The 26,621-nt window shown below is 44.8% G+C and overlaps 1 protein-coding gene across 4 annotated transcripts in view; it reads right to left on the bottom strand.

The window, feature by feature from the left end:
* The window catches only part of taf1b (TATA box binding protein (Tbp)-associated factor, RNA polymerase I, B), a 70,575-nt gene that overhangs the window by 26,482 nt on the left and 17,472 nt on the right, over positions 1 to 26,621 (bottom strand). For all 4 annotated transcript variants that reach the window (XM_070884975.1, XM_070884977.1, XM_070884978.1 and 1 more), the window contains 3 exons: positions 22,899 to 22,994; positions 3,756 to 3,903; positions 1,738 to 1,900 (listed from right to left, as the gene is read on the bottom strand). In XM_070884975.1, the coding sequence (XP_070741076.1) occupies positions 1,738 to 1,900; positions 3,756 to 3,903; positions 22,899 to 22,994 (407 nt within the window). The remainder of the gene's footprint in view (positions 1 to 1,737; positions 1,901 to 3,755; positions 3,904 to 22,898; positions 22,995 to 26,621) is intronic.

The raw sequence follows: 26,621 nt of genomic DNA, 5'->3' as shown, positions 1-26,621 counted from the left end.
AAAAAAGACAGCTGCGAGGTTCCAGGCTGGTAAAAATGTAATAACTTCCCCCCAGCCTCTTCAAGAGATGCTTTTTTGCCTTCTTAACCTAGCAAAAGTCACCCAAATCAATAAGATCCTGAGCCAAGCTCAGAATGCCAGCCAAATGACTATTGAGCTCACAAACCAGGGACCCAAAGAAAGCCAAGATTCAGAGCTAGTAAACCCAGTCACAAAATCTGAGACAAAGAGTGAAAATCTGGACTCGCCCAAAATGCAATTCTTAGTGAAGTGAAATAAGATCAGCAACATAGGAGGTTAATTGGGTAGAAGACCAAGATATAAATCAAGCATTTACCACTGGAAAGAGAATAGAACAATCCAAGAGGAGGCTTTAGGTAATTCAAGGGAACTCTATAACCAACAATAGTAGTATTAGGCGGTCCCGCGTATTGAGGGTGACCTGCTTCCACACCAAAAAGGGATGAGTTCACAGGTGTTTCAATGAGGGACCTGACAATCTCGGTCCTGAACTACATAGTGAAGGGTGGAAGATGTCTGTGCATGGATTCTTTTAACATGGGGTGGCCGTTGCACACCAGCCACCACACGGGCTTGACAGAGCTAGGTCTTGATCCAGTGGCAATTTATATTAATATAGCACCTTTAATGTAAAGCATCCCCAATGTGCTTCACAGGAGTTTTATCAGACACAATATTACACAAAGTTACACAAAGAGACATTAGGACAGATGACCCAAAGCTTGGCCATAAAGATAGATTTTAAGGAGCGTCTTAAAGAAGAAGAGGAGGAGAGGTTTAGGGAGGGAACTACAGAACTTGGGCCTAGACAGCTGAAAGCAGGGCCATCAATGGTGGGGCGTCGAAAATCGGGGATGCTCAACAGGCCAGAATTGGAGGAACGCAGAGTTTTCAGAGGGTTGTCGGGCTGGAGGAAGTTACAGAAATAGGGAGGGGTGAGGCCATGGAGGGATTTGAACACAAGGATGAGAAATTTAAATTCGAGGCGTTACTGGACCAGGAGCCAATGTAGGTCAGCAAGCACTGGGCTGATGATTGAACGGGACTTGGTGCGAGTTTATGATACTTGCAACAGAATTTTGGATGAGCTCAAGTTTAAGGAGGGTGAAAGGTAGGAGGCCGGCCAGGAGAGCATTGGAATAGTTGAGCCTAGAGGTAACTGAGGCATAGAAAACAAGCCTTTCACAAGGATTTGCATGATCTTGTAGTACCATTAATATTTCAACAGCCTTTAAAAGGAAGAGGTAATTGACTTTCTTGATATTTCTATCTATCTACATATAGTAAACAGTTTTGAGTGTGATCATCACACTTCAAAGTGTCAAATGTACATTTAAAAATAAATGCAGTCATTCTATTTTTTATTTTTTCTCACCTGGAAATTTACACGCATCTTCCGATCGGCAAACAGCAATTAAACTCTGCTTGACCTCAAGCTACAGTTCCTTACAGGAATTAGACTTTATGACCTTACAGAGGCAATTCAGCTACATTACAACTGCATTTCAGTAGCAGAATTATACATTGTGCATTGCGTGATGTAATGCTCCTGTTCTTAGAAAAGCATACTATTCGATTTAGAGTAAATAATGCAACAGGAGATCCATTAGTTCACTAAAAAAAAATCAACCTGTTTTTACTTTTAATATGAAACAGGTAATATATCAATGCACTAAACAATTCTATAAAGGTGAAAAGTGAGTGGCACTGTCTTACCGTAGGAGGTCTGCAAGAGTAATTGATTCTCGAAGCCATAGCAGCGCCAGATAACAAAATGCCAGCGTCATAGGCATAGACATCAGTAATCCCTTACGACATGCACCACGTAGATACAGACGTCCATCAATAGATCCTGACCGTATCGACGTTGCTTCATCCTCTAACAAAGAAATGCTTCACAATATTTATGTATTATTTTGAAGGCAGGAAATCCCTACATTTTCTCTGCAGTCCACAAGACTCTCCCCAACAATTCTTCCACCATCTTCATAGAGAAACGCCGAGCCTGCCTCCACACCTCATTACAGCAATACAGCTGAAATTAGGAACAGCACAGTACAAGAAACAAACCATCCCATCATCTATCACACTGTGCTTCATCAAGCTGCGCCATCAGGCCGTCTCGTATTCAGAATAACATTATAATGCATACATGATGCCTTTTCAATTTCCAATTCAAATAAACATCATTCTCCCACAACGAGAGAAAACAAATGACCTGTTCCAGGCCTCTGCCTATTCCACAAGATAACTAACCATGAACAACTAAGTGTAATTGTGCTTGCTCTGATGTTTCTTTTTCCAGATTAAATTGGAAATTGGCTGCGTGGAAGATTATAGATGTGAAATAGTTTGTACCAATCTGCCGCAGTGTGGTTGGTGCACCAACCTGCAGCTCTCTTGGGCTGCCCGATGAGGAGGTCTCTCTTTTTAAACAACTTGTAACTGAACAACATACCAATATTTTTATAAAACTCACGACAGACTTCAGGACCCTGCTGCAAACAGCAGAATTTGCTGTTTTGCATCAATTGCAAAAACAAATATTGAATTGGGTTGGATGAATATACCACAGTGTGATATCCCAGTATTAACTGATCATCCCAGTATTAACTGAACACCATCATACACAATTGTACAAAGAGTTATCATTATTAATGCTTGCCATGACACCCACTGCCCAACAGAAGTCTGCTAATACTAATATAAAAACAGAGAATGCTAGAAATCTCAGCAGGTCAGGCAGCATCTGTGGAGAGAAAAACAGAGTTAACGTTTCAAGTCGACAACCCTTTGTCAGAACTGCCGAATGTTCGAAAAGAGCACATTCTTAAGCACTGAAAGAGGGAGGGGAAGAAAGAACAAAAGGGAAGGTCTGTGATAGGGTGGAAGGCAGGAGAGATTAGACACACAAAAGGGATGATGGACCAAATTGAAATGGTAATGATAGAGGTTAGAAAGAGGTTAATCTGAATAAGGTTGAATGGCATAGTAATGATCAGCTGCCTTAAGAGACAAAGAGAAAAAAAGAGAATAAAGAAGAAAAAAAAACATAAGATGGGAGGGGGGGTGGGGGAAGTGAGCCAAAGATGGCCAGAGGTTATGCTCTGAAATTGTTGAACTTGATGTTGAGTCCAGAAGGCTGTAAAGTGCCTAAACAAAAGATGAGATGCTGTTCCTCAAGCTTGCGTTGAGCTTCATTGGAACAGTGGACGGGTCCGAGGACTATCAGAGTGGGAGTGGAGTGGAGAATTAAAGTGACAGGCGACCGGAAGCTCAGGGTCAGATTTATTGACTGAACGGAGGTGTTCAGCAAAGCGGTCATCGACCCGAAACTTTAACTCTGTTTTTCTCTCCACAGATGCTGCCTGACCCGCTGAGATTTCCAGCATTCTCTGCTTTTATTTCAGATTCCAGCATCCGCAGTATTTTGCTTTTGTATCTGTTAATACTAATCTATCCACATGGACGCCAGAGTATATATGTTACTGAAAATGAAAAAAACAAAACCAACATGGGAATGACTACAAGGAAGTGATCTCAAGCACACATTTGGGGGGGGGGGAGGGTTGGGAGAGATAAGAGAATAAATAGATAAGGAAGAGGTTGTGATCTTATGGTAGGAGATGAGGAGAAATGACAAAAGACTCTCATTTCAAGTGAATGGTTAGATGGTCTAGCATAGAAACAATAAAATATTACAAAACACATTAAATACGGACAGAGTCTCATACCTGATCCAACTGCATTTTTGGATAATTGAATACTGTTGTCTTGACTGATACTGTCAGGATCACTTTCAGAAAATGAAGACCATCCACACAAGGCTGACAAATCTGACTCGCTCTCCAATCCTGATGAACCAGAATTCGTCTCTGAAATCTGTATTAACGTAAATGTTTATTAAACTCCAGCAATTGGAAAGGGAGGGGGGATAAGAGAAAATTATGTTTATGAAAAGCACTTCATTTCTACAGTTTACTTAGGCAATATGGTATTGCAATTAATAAGACTATGAATACTGACAAAAAAAATGTGCATAACTATATTTGGCTTTGTAAGAAACCTACTTGGTTTATATTCATTTAATTCCATCCTACATGTTCCGTATAATTTTGTTCCCCAATTCAGCTTTGTTTAATGTCACACAAATATTATTGAATATTGATCTGCTCCATTTAATTTAGAATCAAGTTGGGTAAAACAACTTATTCTATTAATCTGCCAAATGCTTCTCTTTTCCAGGAAAAAAAGTCTTCGATAAAAATTAATAAAATAAGTACAAATTGATAGAAATTAAAATCACAGGAACTAGCTGGCACATCGTCCTTTCATCTCCAATGCACATAGAAACATAGAAAATAGGTGCAGGAGTAGGCCATTCGGCCCTTCTAGCCTGCACCGCCATTCAATGAGTTCATGGCTGAACATTCAACTTCAGTACCCCATTCCTGCTTTCTCGCCATACCCCTTGATCCCCCTAGTAGTAAGGACCTCATCTAACTCCTTTTTGAATATATTTAGTGAATTGGCCTCAACAACTTTCTGTGGTAGAGAATTCCACAGGTTCACCACTCTCTGGGTGAAGAAGTTCCTCCGCATCTCGGTCCTAAATGGCTTACCCCTTATCCTTAGACTGTGACCTCTGGTTCTGGACTTCCCCAACATTGGGAACATTCTTCCTGCATCTAACCTGTCTAACCCCGTCAAAATTTTAAATGTTTCTATGAGGTCCCCTCTCATTCTTCTGAACTCCAGTGAATACAAGCCCAGTTGATCCAGTCTTTCTTGATAGGTCAGTCCCGCCATCCCGGGAATCAGTCTGGTGAACCTTCGCTGCACTCCCTCAATAGCAAGAATGTCCTTCCTCAGGTTAGGAGACCAAAACTGTACACAATACTCCAGGTGTGGCCTCACCAATGCCCTGTACAACTGTAGCAACACCTCCCTGCCCCTGTACTCAAATCCCCTTGCTATGAAGGCCAACATGCCATTTGCTTTCTTAACCGCCTGCTGCACCTGCATGCCAACCTTCAATGACTGATGTACCACGACACCCAGGTCTCTTTGCACCTCCCCTTTTCCTAATCTGTCACCATTCAGATAATAGTCTGTCTCTCTGTTTTTACCACCAAAGTGGATAACCTCACATTTATCCACATTATACTTCATCTGCCATGCATTTGCCCACTCACCTAACCTATCCAAGTCACTCTGCAGCCTCACAGCATCCTCCTCGCAGCTCACACTGCCACCCAACTTAGTGTCATCCGCAAATTTGGAGATACTACATTTAATCCCCTCATCTAAATCATTAATGTACAGTGTAAACAGCTGGGGCCCCAGCACAGAACCTTGCGGTACCCCACTAGTCACTGCCTGCCATTCTGAAAAGTACCCATTTACTCCTACTCTTTGCTTCCTGTCTGACAACCAGTTCTCAATCCATGTCAGCACACTACCCCCAATCCCATGTGCTCTAACTTTGCACATCAATCTCTTGTGTGGGACCTTGTCGAACGCCTTCTGAAAGTCCAAATATACCACATCAACTGGTTCTCCCTTGTCCACTCTACTGGAAACATCCTCAAAAAATTCCAGAAGATTTGTCAAGCATGATTTCCCTTTCACAAATCCATGCTGACTTGGACCAATCATGTCACCTCTTTCCAAATGCACTGCTATGACATCCTTAATAATTGATTCCATCATTTTACCCACTACCGATGTCAAGCTGACCGGTCTATAATTCCCTGTTTTCTCTCTCCCTCCTTTTTTAAAAAGTGGGGTTACATTGGCTACCCTCCACTCCATAGGAACTGATCCAGAGTCAATGGAATGTTGGAAAATGACTGTCAATGCATCCACTATTTCCAAGGCCACCTCCTTAAGTACTCTGGGATGCAGTCCATCAGGCCCTGGGGATTTATCGGCCTTCAATCCCATCAATTTCCCCAACACAATTTCCTGACTAATAAGGATTTCCCTCAGTTCCTCCTCCTTACTAGACCCTCTGACCCCTTTTATATCCGGAAGGTTGTTAGTGTCCTCCTTAGTGAATACCGAACCAAAGTACTTGTTCAATTGGTCCGCCATTTCTTTGTTCCCCGTTATGACTTCCCCTGATTCTGACTGCAGGGGACCTACGTTTGTTTTTACTAACCTTTTTCTCTTTACATATCTATAGAAAGTTTTGCAATCCGTCTTAATGTTCCCTGCAAGCTTCTTCTCATACTCCATTTTCCCTGCCCTAATCAAACCCTTTGTCCTCCTCTGCTGAGTTCTAAATTTCTCCCAGTCCCCAGGTTCGCTGCTATTTCTGGCCAATTTGTATGCCACTTCCTTAGCTTTAATACTATCCCTGATTTCCCTTGATAGCCACGGTTGAGCCACCTTCCCTTTTTTATTTTTATGCCAGACAGGAATGTACAATTGTTGTAGTTCATCCATGCGGTCTCTAAATGTCTGCCATTGCCCATCCACAGTCAACCCCTTAAGTATCATTCGCCAATCCATCCCAGCCAATTCACGCCTCATACCTTCAAAGTTAGCCTTCTTTAAGTTCTGGACCATGGTCTCTGAATTAACTGTTTCATTCTCCATCCTAATGCAGAATTCCACCATATTATGGTCACTCTTCCCCAAGCACAACGAGATTGCTAATTAATCCTCTCTCATTACATAACACCCAGTCTAAGATGGCCTCCCCCCTAGTTGGTTCCTCGACATATTGGTCTAAAAAACCCATCCCTTATGCACTCCAGGAAATCCTCCTCCACCGTATTGCTTCCAGTTTGGTTAGCCCAATCTATGTGCATATTAAAGTCATCCATTATAACTGCTGCACCTTTATTGCATGCACCCCTAATTTCCTGTTTGATGCCCTCCTGAACATCACTACTACTGTTTGGAGGTCTGTACACAACTCCCACTAACGTTTTTTGCCCTTTGGTGTTCTGCAGCTCTACCCATATAGATTCCACATCATCCAAGCTAATGTCCTTCCTAACTATTGCCTTAATCTCCTCCTTAACCAGCAATGCTACCCCACCTCCTTTTCCTTTTATTCTATCCTTCCTGAATGTTGAATACCCCTGGATGTTGAGTTCCCAGCCCTGATCATCCTGTAGCCACGTCTCCGTAATCCCAATCACATCATATTTGTTAACATCTATTTGCACAGTTAATTCATCCACCTTATTGCGGATACTCCTTGCATTAAGACACAAAGCCTTTAGGCTTGTTTTTTTAACACCCTCTGTCCTTTTAGAATTTTGCTGTACAATGGTCCTTTTTGTTCTTTGCCTTGTGTTTCTCTGCCCTCCACTTTTCCTCATCTCCTTTCTGTCTTTTGCTTTTGCCTCCTTTTTGTTTCCCTCTATCTCCCTGCATTGGTTCCCATCCCCCTGCCATATTAGTTTAACTCCTCCCCAACAGCACGAGCAAACACTCCCCCGAGGACATTGGTTCCAATTCTGCCACATGCGCTGAAAACCGGCTTTTCCGATCTGTCAAGGTCCAGCTTGACAGATCATCCACATCTCGGGAGCGAGGACATTTGCTTGGACAAGATTGCGGTATTTACCCATATCTTGCCCAACAAATATCCTCAAAACTCTTGCACCTGATAAAAGCAGGCACAAAGCCTACTTTTACAGGCGTAAGAGTCTTAAAACACACTTAAAACATAAAAATAAAATTAATACACATTTTATTTTTAAAAATCCTGCTTACTATGTTAAATTTATTTTAAACCATAATTTTAAAAACTTTTTAAAAACTCGGATTTTTTTTTCCAATTAACTTTAATTTCAATTAATTTTAATTATGTGAGGTGTGCTTTTTATTTTTTTTAATTGGTGTTATTGTGTTTGTTTTTTTGTTCTCAATTAATAGAAATGAGAACTCGTAGATACGGAGTTCCCATTGCTATTAATTGAGAATACTGTACCTGATTGGTTGAGCAGTCACACATGACTGCACCTGCTGCGTGGGAACCTGGAGGACGGGAGCGCGCTTTGCAGCGCGGGAAGAGAAGGCTTCCCCAACGGAATCTCATGCTCTTCCGGGACCACCAGGTACTTTCGGAAAAATTCTTCGACCAGAATTTCAGGGCCGATATCAAATACAAGTCAGATTGAAGGGGTAGTTTTCCTACTCCCTATTGGCTGCAAGGGCCCACTGAAAGGAGTTTGGTCAATCTCAAGCCAGTTCCTGTTGGTCACAAATAACATTACAAAAATGTTTTTAAAGCACCCTCCTGATGGCTGCTGTAAGAAATGAAAATGTTGTAGTATTACATAAGAACATAAGAAATAGGAGCAGGAGTAGGCCATTTGGCCCCTCGAGCCTGCCCCACCATTCAAGAAGATATGCCTAATACAGGGGTGGACAATTATTTGGGCTGGAGGGCCACTTAACAAGTTTTGGTGAGCTGTTGAGAGCTGCACACCAATGATCCCCGTAAGATTTTTTTTTGTTTTACAAAGATGCGCGGCCGTGCACCAATCGCAAGATTCCGTGCAAGCCGCTGACCAGTACTTGCTGCTGGAAGAGATACTGTGCATGCATGGCCACCACAGCAAATTTAAAGGGACCACGCACAAAAAAAGAGAACATTGACACACACATAAAATTAATTGTGTTAACACCTACCATTAAAATTAAAAACAGAGAATGCAATGTTCAATATATCCAGGTCCATTTAGTTATGCCTCCACTATGCTAATTAAGTAGGATAATATTAAAACGAGTGAATAATTGTGCAAGTGTTAATAACTCCACTAATATTTGTTGGTGAGAGCACAGCATTAAATTGGTAAATTTGAAAAAGGCCAACTCTGTCGATTATCACTCCCACTTTTAACCTCCCAATAATTTATAAACATAAATTCAGATAGTAGTCAGATACTATCTTAAATACACTAAATGTAGTGTAAAATAATAAATTTTTCTTTTACTAAATGAATAAAATGATTAATTATATGTTGCACTGAAAGTCTGTGTAGCAGTTTGACAAAGCGACTCGAGTCTGCGGGGCCTCTGATGCGAGAGGAGTTCTTTTTTTAGTGTGCCAAGTATGGGAGCCCAAAGCTTTGCAAGGCCTGAACTATAATCGTGTGCCATTACCTGGAGTTCTAGTGCGATGAGTGGCAGATTTAGCAGGTTTTAGAAAAGTGCTTCACGGAGCCCGAGCAGGAGAGAGCCGAAGACAGATGTTAGGCTGACTCCGAGACACAAAAGGGAAGCAGATCTGCATCAGACATATAGTAGCAGTCCTGGCAGCTTTATTATTTTTTTTAATTGCCCCGGTTCAGGGTCACAGCCTACTCCCAGACCGTAGTAACCCTGAGTGAGTTCTCCTCAGGGCCCCTCCCTCACTATTCCCCATGGAAATGACCAGACCCTCTGTGATGAATTGGATGAACTCTTGCAGGATTTGGATTGTGAAGTTCCAGATCACAAAGGTGCAAATAAACTGTACAAAGTCAAATGGACTTCAGAAGAGGATGAAAGATTGAAGAAGCTGATAAAGCAATATGGCAAAAATGACTCAAGACGAATTTGCAGCTCAAGCTCCGGCTCGCGTTCTATTTCTGTCCAGTCCAACAGACCAGTTAGAATAAAATGGTGGGGGCAGGATATTTGACCACCCCTGGTCTAATAGCCCACTTATCTTGTAGAACTGCTTCTAGATTCCAAATTACTCTTTTTATATTGTATGCTGTTTCTATTGCAACTGATTCCAACAAAAGACTATCGGCCATGTACAAGATTATGTTTTGTAGTTTTTTAAAAAAAAGATGCTGTTACTGACTATTTGGCAGGGAACAGTGCCTCCATCAACATCTAAAGAATCTCTGTACAGGCCAGGAATTGTAAAACTGTTTTACCAGCTTGTACAAGGTGGCCAGGACTCTTGCAGTCCCCTTATTAAATGTTACCAGAGACATTGTCACTAAAGGAGTTAGCCAGTGACTTATTTGCAATATGAACTTCCTCTTGCAGTAGCAGCACCGCACATACATTGTTGGACCGGTGCCAATGGCAGAGCTGCTATTGATGCCAAACTGGCAATATAAATGCATTATAAATCTGTGGAAAAGTAACAGTCATTATGTCACCATTAAAGCCTCAAATGTTTGTAATTTTCACAGATAGTGCTATCATAGGGCCCAAGTTTCCACATGATTTGCACCTGATTTTTAGGAGCAACTGGTGGAGAAGGTAGAACAGTTCTACTTTGGAACAGAATTTTTTCTTCAAAAGGGGGCGTGTCCGGCCACTGACACCTGATTTCAAAGTTTCCACAGTGAAAACGTACTCCAAACTAACTTAGAATGGAGCAAGTGAAGATTTTTGTAGAACTGAAAAAACCTGTTCTACACATTAAAAAAATCAGGCGGTTACAAATTAGGCATAGGGAACGAGTGGGGGGGGGAGGAAGGGAAGTCATTAAATTCTACAATAAATCCTTAGTTATACTTATACAAATATTATACAAATAAATCCAACCTGAATAAACATTTATAAGCAAAGAAAAGATTAAATAAACCATGTTCCTACCTGTGTGAAAGTTTGCCGTCGGGACCGAAGGCTGAACGGGCCGGGCCCGAGATTTCGGGTAGGGCCCGTCCCCAGCACCAGAGGTAGGTGGCTTTGGGTCGGGTCGGGGAGAGAGGTTCGGTTCGGGTCGGCGGGGGAGGGAGGGAGAGAGGGAGGGGGAGGGAGGTCAGGTCGGGGAGAGGGAGGTCAGGTCGGGGAGAGGGAGGTCAGGTCGGATCCAGTCCGGGGGCGAGAGTAGAGTCGGGTCGAGTCGGGTGGGAGTAGGAGCGGGAGCGGCAGACGGGTCGAGTCGTGTCCGGTCCGGTTGGGGGGGGGGGGGGGCGGAAGCAGGAGCGGCGGGGAAGCAGGAGCGGCAGCGACAGGCGGGTCGAGTCGGGTCCGGTCGGGGGGGGGGCGCGGAAGCAGGAGCGGCGGGGAAGTAGAAGCGGAAGCGACAGGCGGGTCGAGTCGGGTCCAGTCGGGGGGGGGGGGGGGGCGGAAGCAGGAGCGGGAGTCGGCAGGAGCTTTATTCACGCAGCCCCAGTGAGGCCATTCGGCCAGGGCTAGGGGCTGCGTACTTCGGGCCCCTCCCACACAGTTTCGGGCGCCTGGAGCTACTGCACTTGCGTGCCCACTGTGCAGAGCTCCCAGCACTGTTTTCGGCGCAGGGTCCTAGCTCCGCCCCCTACAGCTCCTGCTGCCCTGCGCCGAGGACCAGAGGACCTGCAGGGAGGTGGAGAATACGGAGGGTTTTTTTAGGCGCACTTTGTGGCGCGAAAAACGGGCGCCCAGCTCGGAGGGGCGCCCGTTTTTTATCGTGTGGAAACTTGGGCCCATAGTGTGTACTTGTACTGGGAATGATCAATTATACAGACAACAGTGAGGAGACACCTTCACAGATATGCCATTTTGTTACGAGCATCCAACAGTTTACAAGACTACCTCCAATTTACAATAAATTAGAAATTAAAATCAGGTTTAAGCAGCAAGGAGACCACACCCAGTGTTCAGTTTATTACTGTTGCACAGACTTCCTGGTGTCTAAAGGGCAATTAAAGTAACCGCAAACATCCAAATATATTGAACCAATTACACATTTTTTTTAATGCATTGGCACCATAAGATTTTTAACATGCAGAAAGCATATTTCGGTAGGTCAGTTTGTAGATCAACTTCATAAAATCAAGTGCACTCAAAATAAATATATATTATAATTAAATAAAACCACTAATTATATACAAACGCTGTTAATTACTACTGTATTTAATTCTCACTTTTTGGTAATTTGCGACAGTCAACAAAACCAAACCACAACTTAACAGCTGAAGAACGTGATTTCTTACTGTAATGATTCATCACTACTGAAAAGAAGCTTCTGGGCTCATCTGTGACCATCCTTGAGATTGTTATACCTGATTCTGTTTGTTAGTTTATGGGCAGCAAAGTAGTGGCAAGTGTTAAAGCTCCAATGCCTGGCACTGCCAAGTGGTTAGACGGCTCAGTTACTAAATGAATACCAAAAACTTCCTCACACAAGAGAAAGAACAAAAATGAAGGGACAGTGAGCACCAAAATACTCATGCGCTTATAGATGCTGGCTCAAGAACAGTTGTGGCAGAGACATAGGAGCCAAACACAGGGGTTTTATGTACAGATCTGTCCACTCATCTACACAATATGCTGGTGAGAAATGAAAACTAAGTGTTGAAGTGTAGACTTTTTGTCTTTTGATACGATGTTCAGTTTGTCCCAATAGATTTTTTGAGTGACTTGATTAATGCATTAAATTAACTTACCGCTCAAGTTTAATCAAAATCAGTGCTCATCAAATACATTTTTATAAAGAATTGAAATTAAAATAGAGCACACCAGAAGAGGAATGAACGATTAAAAAAAAAATAGAAATACAATCTGGGGAATCTCTAGCTTGTAAACTTAATTGTTCCATCAAATCAATCTGATCAATTAACTCTCTCCCAGCACTTGTGAAAAAATATGTAAAGCATATTACATTCAAGATTCTAAGTACTTAAATGAAAAAGTTTCCTGTTGGCATCATCAGTTTCTATAGCCACAGCTTGCTTTTTAAATGGTTATATTATGTCCCTGTACAGCTCATTGTAGGTACTTTGTTTAAGAGGGGAAAAAGTGCACATGCTGGAATCAACCTCCTGCAAGGTTTTTGAATGGTAGGAATTTTGCTTGATTCATGTCCAAACATGTAAAGATATGCATGTAACCAAAACAAGAAATAGATCTACACATTAAGAGTATAGTGTGCTACACCAGGTATTTTACTCAGCTTTATTGGTATTCCTATATCTGGACAAAAGTAGCACACGTAATGGGCTCAAGTTTCAGGCCACGCCTAGAACGGCGCAGCCCGGAGAGCCACGCCTGATTTCCGCGCTCAAAAGCGCGTCAAAAACTTATGGAGCAATTCTCCGATTTGCAGCAGCTTCCTTCCAGCTCGGCGCGGCGTGTAGAGATCTGCGAGGGGCGAGGCCAAAGCATGGTTTCGATTCGGAGACTGCAGGGGGGCGGGGCTAGGTCGGAGAAGACGATGTCGTGCCGGCAGCCCTGCGCATGCGCACTGGAGCGTGCGCAGAGAGACAAACACTGGAACTCGGCCATTTTTAAAGGTAAATGAGGAAAAGTGCTGATTTGTTTTGTGGAGCTGTGGAAAGGCTTGCGAGTGAATTCTGGGGATTTTTTGTGCCTGAAGGAGTGCTTTAGCAGCACTGTTGAAGAAATCACCCAGCTTTTTGCTGCTAAACTTCCAGAACAAGTGCTGCATAGGGTGCATGCAAAATAAGGACTGTGTGTTTTGAAAAATCAGAGTGTCAATTCAATACAGCAATGGAACAACATCCACCAAGAACAAAGAATTACTTGCATGAGGAAGTGGAGATATTAGTTAACGTAATTGAGCAGAGATGGCAGGAGCTGGATACCAGCAACAGTGGTCGCATAAAAGTGCCACCCAAAGAAATGAAGAAACGCTGGAACCAAGTTTGTAAGGTTCTGCAAAACCAACCACGGAGTCATGCGGCAGGGAGAATGGAAAGATGCCATGTTTAAAATGACCAACAGCCAACAGCCTGTAAACCGCGGAGGATGATGGGACTCTGGCCACCCTGTACAGTAACAGACAGTGTTGCAGGGGCACGGAACCGGACGGGGGATGAGCCAGCTACCATAAGGGGGAAGAGTGTACATTCGGTTCTTCCAGGAAAATGGATACAAGGCAACTTTATATTTTAAAAGGACATTTCTCCAGCTTTTCGTGTAAAACCCTCACAGAAGTGGCAACATGTCCAGGCAAAATCTCCCCAGTAATACACAAGGCAACACAAAGGGTATCAGTTTGAATAATTAAACAAAGGCCCACAGGTCTGATGCAATCATTTTGGCCAGCCCAGACAGAGTGGCACCTCTGTCGAGATAGTGAACGATCATCGTCATTCACTCCATCAGCGAGCGACAGGATACAGGAGGTGTGACTAATCTCCCATTCCAGACAGATCGATACACATCGAACTGCCATTCACACCCCATTTTATTCAAGGAAGACCCAAGACAATGGCATGCAGTTTTGACGCGAAGATAAACGGACTATAAGAAAAAGCTGCAAAAACACACAAGTGTGTTGGAGGTTGGAGTTTGGAGGTTGGAGGTTGGAGTCAGCTTTTGCATTGAGTTGTAGAGTTGAGTTAAGAAGGTGGGAGTCAGTTTTCGTTGTGGTGGAGTTGAGGTAAAGGGGAGTTGAGTCAACTCTTCACAGGGCCCTCGCTCTGGGGAAGGTGTGCTTAACTCCAGCTGCTTTTTGCTTAGGAGACAGTACTGACGGGAGAAATAGCAGTAATGACACGGGAAATGAGGGCGGGAATGTCCGAGGGAGTGCAATCGACGGCACAGGCCGTCAGGGAGGGCATGCAAGTGACGGCACAGGCCATCAGGGAGGGCATGCAAGTGTCGGCACAGGCCGTCAGGGAGGGCCTGGTTGAGGTAGCTGCTGCAATAAGGGCACACAGTTCTGCCAATCAAATGACACCCCCATGAAGAAGTGAACATTCACCGAGATGTGGATGAGAGTTGGTTGCAGCCTTTCTTTGCTGCTTTTGTTCTTGTTCTTGATGTAACTGTAGTAACGTTTTTCAAATTGAAATTGTTTTGTAAGTTTTGTAACTTTACAACTTAGTGATCTCAGGGTTTTTAAGTGATCTTATAGTGTAAATGCTCTCATGTAACTTATTTAATTTTGCACCTAAAAAGTGATCTTGAAGTTTAAGTGATCTTAAGAGTGTAAGATTTTTCACATTGAAATTGTTTTGTAACTTTACAAGTTTATAAGTGATCTTAAAAAGTCATATTAAAAAGTAAAGTTTGATACAAATATTTTATTACACCATTAACTTTTCAATAAAATATTTTACATTAAAACTGAATCATCTTCCATTAACACAACACAACGTAAGAACAACTCCAAAAAATAAACATGTCCACGCGCAACAGTGGTCACAGAGCCCTCAGGCATCAGTAATTAAAGTGTTCACGGATGAGTTGCTGGCGCAGGGCTCGAGCAATCGTTAAAGGAACACGATGGACCGCCCTCCTCCGACCTCGTGCTCCGGCATCAGGCACTTGCATGCTTTCCTGATCGTCGTCATCATCCTCATCCTGCTCTTCCAAATTACTATCATCAGGCACTGGACCCTCACGTGGGTTTTCTAGTTCCACTATCAGCTCCTGCTGCCTCATGATGGCTAAGTTATGCAGCATGCAGCACACAACAGTGAAGTGACCAACAATCTGAGGAGAGTATTGCAAGTGGCCTCCGGAATAGTCTAGGCATTGGAAACGCTGTTTCAAGATGCCAATGGTCCTCTCTATGATGCTGCGTGTCGCAATGTGCACCATGTTGTATTGACGGTCAGCTTCCGTCCGTGTTACGCGTAGGGGCGTCATGAGCCAGGTGATCAGGCCGTATCCTTTGTCTCCCAGTAGCCAGCTCTGCCCTTCTGGCTGCTGCTCAAATATGTCAGGTAGAACGCTGTCGCGTAGGATGAACGCATCATGCGTGCTGCCAGGATATCTCGCATCGACTGACATGATGCGTTGTTTGTCGTCACACATGAGCTGCACATTAATGGAGTGGAAACCTTTTCTATTCCTGTACTGCTCGGGATCCTCCACAGGTGCTCGCAAGGCGATGTGGGTACAATCAATGCAGCCCTGTACCTTTGGGAAGCCAGCAATTCTAGAGAAGCCCACAGCTCTGTCATGCATTGCTTGACCGGTCATTGGGAACGTGATGAAGTCATTCCTCCACGCATACAGTGCAGCCGTGACCTGGTAAACGCAGGCATGAATTGCATGTTGAGAGATGGCGCACACATCTCCAGTTGTAGCTTGAAATGATCCTGAGGCATAGAAGGCAAGTGCAACTGTTACCTTCACTTCAACAAACAAGGCAGTCAGCATTCTGCTTCTGGGCTGCAAATTTGCTCTCAGCATATCACAGATCTCAACGACAACATCTCTCTTGACACAATCAGCCTCGCTCATGTCCAGGTAGGAACGCCTGGTTCGATATTGCCGACGTGGGTAAGGTCTCCTGCCCATCAGCCTACGGGCTATGACGTTTCTGGTGCGGTGAGCTCTAATCAATTCTCTCCGCAGTGAATTGATGGAGAACCATTGCATAATCCGTGGTGTTGATAATGCAGCACCCATACTTGAATTACAAAATTAACTTTTAAACTTGCTGGCTGGCTGGCTCTCGCTCCCGGTGCTTTGTACACCTTCCCTGTCTCCTGGCCAAACGGCCTGCAGCCTATAAAAATAATTTCACAGCTCGGAGGCTGCTGTGTTGCCGGTGTGTGGCCCGACCGAACCGTGTCCCGTCCCTTTCTCCTGGCCGAACGGCCCAAATCACTGTGCAGCTCGGAGGCTGCTGTGCTGCTGGTGTGTGGCCTGACCGAACCGTGTCCCGCCCCTGTCTCCTGGCCGAATGGCCCTATAAAAATAACTTTGCAGCTCGGAGGCTGCTGTGTTGCTGCTGCTTCAGACAGGTAGGAAAATTGAATTTTTTAATTATTTGCTTTATTTATCATTTATTATTCAGGATTGCTCTTTATTTGTAGAAATGAGACTGTTGAATGCTTGTAAAATGTAATGACTTCCCCCCCCACCCACCCCCTCCATCTCTCGTTCCCTACGCTTGATTTCTAAGTGTATGCAAGGTTTTTCTGAGTGTACAAAAATCTACAATTACTCCATTCTAACTTAGTTTGGAGTAAGGTTTTACTGCCTAAACTTGCAAAACAGGCGCAAGTGGCTGGACACGCCCCCTTTTGAAAAAAAAATCTGTTCTACAATGAAACTGTTCTAATTCACTAGAACTGGAGCAAACTAAATGCCGAGAATTGTAATTTCTAAGATGCTCCATTCTAAACTAATTGCTCCAAAAAAAAATAGGAGCAACTCAGGCCGAAACTTGAGCCCAATAATCCCTCATGATAGTTTTTCAAGATTTAATGACCTGATGGAAAGAACCTATTTGGAGCATTCCCTTGTATTACAGGAAACTTCCAAAATCGGCAATGAAGAAGGGCAATAGCAATAAATGTCTCTTCAGATCAAGTGAAAGTAGAGCCAAGTACTCGTAAGGAGAAAGCCCGCGTTAGACACCATTGATCAGTCTCCCTTTCTACATTTCCTTTTTTTAAAAAAACACTCAACATCCAGGGATATTCAGGAAGGATAGACAGAAAGGAAAAGGTGGGTTAGCGTTGCTGGTTAAAGAGGAGATTAACGCAATCGTAAGGAAGGACATTAGCTTGGATGATGTGGAATCTGTATGGGTGGAGCTGCGGAACACCAAAGGGCAGAAAACGCGAGTGGGAGTTGTGTACAGACCACCAAACAGTAGTAGTGATGTAGTAGTAGTAGTAGTAGGTTGGGGATGGCATAAAGCAGGAAATTAGGGATGCGTGCAATAAAGGTACAGCAGTTATCATGGGTGACTTTAATCTACATATAAATTGGGCGAACCAAACTGGTAGCAATACGTTAGGGCTCAAGTTTCGGCTTGAGTTGCTCCTATTTTTTTGGAGCAACTAGTTTAGAATGGAGTATTTTAGAAATTGCAATTCTCGGCATTTAGTTTGCTCCAATTCTAGTGAGTTAGAATAGTTTTGTTTTCGAACAGTTTTGTTTTCAAAAGGGGGCGTTACCAGCCACTTACGCCTGTTTTGCAAGTTTAGGCAGCGAAAACTTACTCCAAACTAACTTAGAATGGAGTAAGTGTAGATTTTTGTACGCTCAGAAAAACCTTGCCTACACTTTATAAATTAGGTGTAGGGAATGAGAGATGTGGGGGGGGGGGGGGCAGGAAGGGAAGTTTTCAAGCATTAAATACTTCATTTTTATAAATAAAGAGCCATCCATCAATAATAAATGATAAATAAATCAATAAATCAACCAATAAGTCAGTCAAAAAATTAAATTAAAATTTTTTTAAAAATCAATAAAGAAGAAATTAAGTTTCTACTCACTTACTGCAGCACCGGGAGCCCTCCAACAGTGTGCTGGGACGGGCCCCCTCTCCCCCAGTGTCTCTCTCTGTGTTTCTGACAGTGAGGGGTGGGGGGAGAGGGGGAGGAGGAGGGAGGGAGTGTGGAGGGGGGAGGGGCTGAACAGGAGACTGAATGCGGGAGGGAGGGGGAGGTTAAGTTTCACTGATCCAGTACTTTGTTTTAAAAAAAAGTCTCAGTTTTTCAGGTTTGATGAAAGGCATATCTGCCCTGGCCCTTGATGTTAATTTGCTGAGGTCACAGAACCATATGGCAGTCAAACAACATTACAGTACCACAACTATACACAAATTAGCCGTTATGTAACTTTCTCACACCATCTATAGGTGCCAAATCAATCGATTATTGTGACTCACCTATGTATTTTAACATAAATGATTAATTACCAGCTCTTTTTTTTTCTACCTGCTATTAGTGCTTTTCCAAATCTATTTGTTTCATTCGTCCACCAACTTGTTTTCCACTGATTTACTTATTTTCATGCTAGCCCATCCCATTTTCTACTGCCCAAGAAGCTTATACTCCAGAGACAACAATTTAATGACCCCTGTCTGAGAAATCCAGAAGCTACGAATTAATCCCACTGTCGGAGATGCCCTAATTTAATTGATTCCCTTCTTTCCCCCATTTCCCCAACTGCATCATTCCTAGCTGCCGGGGAAGCCATCATCATTGACATGGCCTCCAGCAGTGCCTTCCTGCTACCATTGCCAACAAGAGCAAAAACCCCACTCGCCGATATATTTGCATCATTTTCTATACCTCCGTACTGCTTCCCCACTGTCCCAGAAACCAGCAGCTGTCTTTATTTAGTCTGAACATCTTCCGCGCAAGCTTTCCTTATTTAGTGCCTTTCAGTCCACAATGTCAGATTGCATTTCTTCCCCACTCATTTTGCCAATTTATTTTCTTTCTCTCCAATTTCACCACTGAGTTTATGAAGTTTGTCTGATCTGCAGTGCGCATGTGCAGAGGTCCCGGCACTGTTTTCAGCGCCGGGACCTGGCTCCGCGCCCCCCCCACCCCCCCACCCCTTGTACTGCGCTGCGCCAAGCCCGAAGACGTCCTGAGGAACTCGGAGAATTACAAGGTAAGTTTTTGGCGACGATTTTTTTCTAGAAATTCGGCACACCTTATGGAGGTGTGCCATTTTTATAGGGGGCGGAAACTTGGGCCCTAAGTGTGGGAGCAGTGTCTTACAGGTTCTGTTCTGTGGCTGGTTCTGTTCACGGTATACATCAATGATTTGGATGAAGACCACACTAATTACAATATGGAAAAAACAGTAAATACTTCTGAGGACCAAAGGAATCAACAAGGGGATAAGCATAAGATGAAGGAATGGGCAAAACAGTGGCAGATGGAATTCAATGTCAGTAAATGTAAAGTGGTATATTTTGATAAAAGAAAATTATATTGAATGGGAGAAAGATGGGTGATAAGGAAGAGTAGAGGCATTCACTGGTTCACAAGGCATTAAAAGCAGCACCTCAGGGTGGATAAGGCCATCGTTGCAGGAGTTCCTCAAGGCAGTGTCTGACGCCCAATCATCTTCAGCTGCTTCATCAATGACCTTCCTTCCATCACAAGGTCAGAAGTGGGGATGTTCGCTGATGATTGCACAGGATTCAGTTCCATTCCTCAGATAATGAAGCAATCCATACCCACTTGCAGCAAGATCTGGATAACATCCAGGCTTGGGCTGATAAGTGGCAAGTAACATTTGCACCACACAAGTGCCAGGCAATGACCAACTCCAACCAGAGAAAGTCTAACCTCAGAAGCTGGATATTCTGTGGCAAATGTCTCACCTCCTGACTCCCCAAAGCCTTTCCACCACCTAAAAGGCACAAGTCAGGAGTGTGATGGAATAATTTCCACTTGCCTGGATGAGTGCAGCTTCAACAACACTTAAGAAACTCACCATCATTCAGTACAAAGCAGCTCGCTTGATCGGCACCCCATCCACCACTGGCGCAACGTGGCTGCAGTTTGTACTATCGACAAGATGTACTGCAGCAACTCGCCAAGACTTCTTTGACAGACCCTCCCAAACCCGTGACCTCTACCAAAGGCAGCAGGCGCATGGGAACACCACCACCTCCAAGTTCCCCTCCACTTCACACACCATTGTGACTTGAAAATATATTGCCGTTCCTTCATCGTCACTGGGTCAAAATCCTGGAACTCCCAACTTAATGGCACTGTGGGAGTACCTTCACCACACTGACTGCAGCGGTTCAAGAAGACGGCTCACTACCACCTTTTGAAAGGCAATTAGGGATGGGTAATAAATGCTGGCATTGCCAACATCCCGTGAACTAATAAAAAAAATAAAGAAATCTAATGGAATATTGCGTTTTATGGCAAGAGGTACAGAATACAAAAGTCGAGGTGCAATGGTGAATCTATACAAACCATAGCAAAATCACAGTTGGAGTTTTGGGTTCCACCTTATAGGAAAGATGGTAGGGCAAGAGAGAGTGTACAGCACAGAGTAACTAGGATGTTGCCCGGTATGAGGAAATACAACTACAAAGAATGTCTTGAAAAATTCTAATTAAAAGTTTTCATTAGAAGCGAGAAGATTAAGAGGTGATTTGTTAGTGGTGTTTAAAATTATGAAAGGATGGGCCACGTTAGATAGAAACAGACTATTTCCAGTGATCGAGGGGGTCTAGAATGAGAAGACATAATTATAAGATAAGAGTAAATGCAAGAGATTTAGGACAGACAGCAGTATAAACCTTTTTACACAGTGGGTTGTGAGACTGTGGAATGCACTACTGGAGTTAGTGATTGAAGCAGAGGCCATGCCAAGATTTAAGAATAGATTAGAACAGGTCGTTGAGGGAAAATAAATAAGGTGATATGGAAACAAGCCAGGCATATGGGAATAGGGCTACTGCTTGCGTTGAGGATACAAAGATGGGTGGGAAAGCAAATTGTGAGAAGGACACAAAAAATCTGCAAAGGGATATAGACAGGCTAAGTGAGTGGGCAAAAATGTGGCAGGTGGAGTATAATGTGGAGTATAATGTGGGAAAATGTGAGGTCATCCACTTTGGCAGAAAAAATAGAAAAGCAAATTATAACTTATATGGAGAACAATTGCAAAGTGCTGCAGTACAGAGAGACCTGAGGGTCCTTGTGCATGAAACACAAAAAGTTAGTATGCAGGTACAGCAAGTAATCAGGAAGGCAAATGGAATGCTGGCCATTATTTGCAAGGGGGATAGAGTATTAAAGAAGAGAAGTTCTGCTACAACTGTACAGGGTTTTGGTGAGGCCACACCGAGAGTACTGCATACAGTTTTGGTCTCCGTATTTAAGGAAGGATATACTTGCATTGGAGGCTGCTCAGAGAAGGTTCACTAGGTTGATTCCGGAGATGAAAGAGTTGACTTCTGAAGATAGGTTGAGTAGGTTGGGCCTATACACATTGGAGTTCAGAAGAATGAGAGGTGATCTTATTGAAACTTTTAAAATAATGAGGGGGCTCGACAAGGTGGATACAGAGAGGATATTTTTACTCATAGGGGAAACTAAAACTAGGGGACATAGTCTCAGAACAATGAGCTGCCCATTTAAAACTGAGGTAAGGAGGAATTTCTTCTCAGAGGGTTGTAAATCTATGGAATTCTCTGCCCCAGAAAGCTGTGGAGGCTGGGTCATTGAATATATTTCATCATCATAGGCAGTCCCTTGGAATCGAGGAAGACTTGCTTCCACTCTTAGAATGAGTCCTTAGGTGGCTGAACAGTCCAATATGAGAGCCACAGTCCCTGCCACAGGTGGGAGAGACAGTTGCTAAGGGTAAGGGAGGGTGGGACAGGTTGGCCGCGTGTTCCTTCCGCTGCCTGCGCTTGTTTTCTGCATGCACTCGGCAATGAGACTCAAGGCGCTCAGCGCCCTCCACTCAGGGCGGTCTTTGGCCAGGGACTCCTAGGTGTCGGTGGGGATGTCGCACTTTCTCAGGGAGGCTTTGAGGGTGTCCTTGCAACGTTTCCTCTGCCCACTCTTGGCTCGTTTACCATGAAGGAGTTCCGAGTAGAGCGCTTGCTTTGGGAGTCTCGTGTCTGGCTTGCGAGCTATGCGGCCTGCCCAGCGGAGCTGATCAAGTGTGGTCAGTGCTTCAATGATGGGGATGTTGGCCTGGTCGAGGATGCTAATGTTGTTGCATCTGTCCTCCCAGGGGATTTGTAGGATCTTGCGGAGGCAACATTGATGGTTTTTTTCCAGCGACTCGAGGTGTCTACTGTACATGGTCCATGCCTCTAAGCCATACAGGAGTGCGGGTATTACTACAGTCCTGTAGACCGTGAGCTTGGTGGTAGATTTGAGGGCCTGGTCTTCGAACACTCTTTTCCTCAGGTGGCCGAAGGCTGCGTTGGAGCACTGGAGGCGGTGTTGAATCTCCTCAAGGCGAATTTAAGGCGGAAATAGGCAGATTTTTGAGCGACAAGGGAATAAAGGGTTATGGGGAGAGGATAGGGAAGTGGAGCTGAGTCCATAATCAGATCAGCCATGATCTCATTAAATGGCAGAGCAGCTCGAGGGGCCAGGTGGCCGACTCCTGCTCCTATTTCTTATGTTCTTATGTAATAACCACCAACATGGACTAATAGGCCATTTTCATATTTATATTTCTAATGTCTACATAAAACAGAGGTCAAATATAGTTTTCTTTCTTTTATTTGAGACCACCAATATTTTTCTTTTAATCAGACCTACCGTTCTGTTTCTGCTAAGGACATCAATTGGTCTGTTTGTATAGGCTTGTTGACTTGTTTGCAAGTAACGCCGCCAAATATTGCACAGAATTTCATCCTAGGAAAGAAAAATACATTAATCCATTATGCTACAATTCAGGGAGTGGCTCAGTGACAGTGTACTGGTGTTCAATTGCACTGCACAGTGAAGGGTTAGAATGCAAGTTCGCATAATATTTGAGATCACAATCTCACTCTATCAGGAAAGATTCAGAGCAGGAAAGGAAAAAAAAACATGAAAATCAGGACCAACACACCCTGAACCATTCTAGCAAATTTCCCAGTGATGTTTTACAGAACAGCACTGCAAAGTTGGAGAATTGGTGTGCATTGACTCCTGCTAGGATACAGTTCCAGAGACACTGGTCATTCTTTGGTAGCTCATCCCAATAGCCACTCTTCATATGCAAATTTAAATAAATTATTCAACTGTGGGCGACATCACATCTCATCTCAGCCCAATCCAGTCCTTACCGGACATGCACACAGACACTTTCCAGCAGGGATTACTGGATTCCACTCAAGAGTGGGAACCCTGGCTTAATTTCCCTGCCAACCTCTGGGTCACGAAAACTACTGTTGCATGTTTGCAGTCATCTAACTCAGCGCAGACTGGAAATCAAATTCAAAATGTTCAATGGACTTCCTCTATCTGAGGTATCAGGGAGCAGATACCTCCTGTAACTTCTACAACATCTATAATTTAATTAATTAATCAACCATGTTTTTAAATCCTGACGTTGCATTGTAGTAGTCAAAGTTAAAGAAAAAGAGTGGGAGAGCTATAGTGATAGGGGATTCAATTGTAAGGGGAATAGATAGACGTTTCTGCGACAGCAACCGAGACTCCAGGATGGTATGTTGCCTCCCTGGTGCAAGGGTCAAGGATGTCTCGGAGCGGGTGCAGGGCATTCTGAAAAGGGAGGGTGAACAGACTGTTGTCGTGGTGCATATAGGTACCAACGATATCGGTAAAAAAATGGGATGAGGTCCTACGAGACGAATTTAGGGAGCTAGGAGCTAAACTAAAAAGTAGGACCTCAAAAGTAGTTATTTCAGGATTGCTACCAGTGCCACCTGCTAGTCAGAGTAGGAATCGCAGGATAGCTCAGATGAATACGTGGCTTGAGGAGTGGTGCACAAGGGAGGGATTCAAATTCCTGGGACATTGGAACCGGAAGTGGGACCAGTACAAACCGGACGGTCTGCACCTGGCCAGGACCGAAACTAATGTCCCTGGGGAAGTGTTTGCTAGTGCTGTTGGAGAGGAGTTAAACTAATATGGCAGGGGGATGGGAACCTATGCAGGGAGACAGAGGGAAGTAGAATGGGGGCAGAAGCAAAAGATAGAAAGAAGAAAAGTAAAAGTGGAGGGCAGAGAAACCCAAGGCAAAAAGCAAATAGGGCCACATTACAGCAAAATTCTAAAGGGGTAAAGTGTGTTAGAAAGACAAGCCTGAAGGCTCTGTGCCTCAATGCGAGGCGTATTCGGAATAAGGTGGACAAATTAACTGCGCAGATAGTTGACATCATGGAGACATGGCTCCAGGGTGACCAAGGCTGGGAACTCAACATCCAGGGGTATTCAACATTTAGGAAGGTTAGACAGAAAGGAAAAGGAGGCGGGGTAGCATTGCTGGTTAAAGAGGAAATTAATGCAATAGTAAGAAAGGACATTAGCTTGGATGATGTGGAATCGGTATAGGTGGAGCTACGGAATACCAAGGGACAGAAAACATTAGTGGGAGTTAAGTACAGACCACCAAACAGTAGTAGTAAGGTTGGGGATAGCATCAAACAAGAAATTAGGGACGCATGCAATAAAGGTACAGCAGTTATCATGGGTGACTTTAATCTACATACTGATTGGACTAACCAAACTGGTAGCAATGCGGTGTAGGAGGATTTCCTGGAGTGTATTAGGGATGGTTTTCTAGACTAATATGTCGAGGAACCAACCAGGGAGCTGGCCATCCTAGACTGGGTGATGTGTAATGAGAAGGACTAATTAGCAATTTTGTTGCGCGAGGCCCCTTGGGGAAGAGTGACCATAACATGGTAGAATTCTTTATTAAGATGGAGAGTGACACAGTTAATTCAGAAATTGGCTAGAATAGACTGGCAAATGATACTTAAAGGATTGACGGTGGATAGGCAATGGCAAACATTTAAAGATCACATGGTTGAACTTCAGCAATTGTACATCCCTCTCCCCCCCCCCACTCTTTGTTTCTCCACCCCAGTCTCTTTCTCTACCCCCCCACCCCGTCTCTTTCTCTGCCCCCCCCAGTCTCTCTCTCTCTCTACCCCCCTCCCCAGTCTCTCTCTCTCACTCCCCCCCAGTCTCTCTCTCACTCTCACTCCCACACCCAGTCTCTCTCTCACTCTCCCCCGCCTCTCTCTCTTCCTCCCGCTCCCCCAGTCTCTCTCTCTCTCTCCCCACCACCCCCAGACTCTCTCTATCTCTCCCCCGCTCTAGTCTCTCTCTCTCCCATTAACCCGCCCGCCCCAGTCTCTCTCTCTCTCCCATTAACCCCCCCCGCCCCAGTCTCGCTCTCTCCCATTAACCCCACCACCCCAGTCTCGCTCTCTCTCCCCCCCCCGCAGTCTCTCTACCCCCCCCTAGTCTCTCTCTCTCTCCCCACCACCCCCAATCTCTCTCTCTCTCTCTCTCCCCGCCCTTAGTCCCTCTCTCTCTCTCTCCCATTACCCCGCCGCCCCAGTCTCGCTCTCTCTCCCCCCCCACCCCCAAGTCTCTCGCTCTCTCTCCCCCTGCCGCATCTCTCTTTCCTTCTCCCCCACACCCCGTCTCTCTCTCTCGATCAATCTCTCTTCCCCCAGTCTCTCTCTCTCCCCCTCCCCAGTATCTCTCTCTCTCCCCCACCCTCACCCTCACCAGTCTCGCTCTCTCTCACCGCCCCCCCAGTCTCTCTCTCCATCCCTCTCCACCCACCACAGTCTCTCTCTCCCCACCCCCAGTCTCTATATACCCCAGTCGCTCGCTCGCTCTCCCCTCAGTCTCTCTCTTCCCCCCCCGCCCCAGTCTCCCTTTCTTTCTCTCACTACACCCCTCCCCAGTCTCTCTCTCTCTCTCTTCCCTCCTCCCGTCTCTCTCTCTCTCTCTCTCTCTCTCTTCCCCCCTCCCGTCTCTCTCTCTCTCTTCCCCCCTCCCGTCTCTCTCTCCCCTCCATCTCCCCCCCAAATCTCTCTCTCTCCCCCCCAGTCTCTCTCTCTCTCCCCGCCCCTTTTCTCTCTCTTCCTCCTCCCCCCCAGTCTCTCTCTCTCTCCTCCCCCCTCCCCATCTCCCTCTCTCTCTTTCCCCCCCCAGTCTCTCTCTCTCTCCCCCGCCCCCCGGTCTCTCTCTCTTTCCCCCCCCCCCCACCAGTCTCTCTCTCTCCCCCCCCCCCCGCAGTCACTCTCTCTCTCTCCCCCCCTCTGCAGTACCTCTCTCTCACTTCCCCTCCAGTTTCTCTCTCTCTTCCCCCGTCTCTCCCTCTCTACTCCCCCCAGTCTCTCATTCCCTCTACCCTTCCCCCAGTCTCTCTCTCTCTCACTCCTCCCTCCCCCCGCTAGTCTCTCTCCCGCTCTCTCTCTCTAACTCCCTGCCCCAGTCCCTCTCTCTAACCCTCCCCCCAGTCTCTCTCTCTCTCCCCCCCCCGCTAGTCACTCCCTCCCTCCCAGACTC

This window comes from Pristiophorus japonicus, chromosome 7 (genome assembly GCF_044704955.1).
Source record: "Pristiophorus japonicus isolate sPriJap1 chromosome 7, sPriJap1.hap1, whole genome shotgun sequence".
NCBI classification, from domain to species: domain Eukaryota; kingdom Metazoa; phylum Chordata; class Chondrichthyes; family Pristiophoridae; genus Pristiophorus; species Pristiophorus japonicus.
Note: the sequence above shows the minus strand (reverse complement) of the source record. Positions and strands in the feature narration are given on the sequence as shown.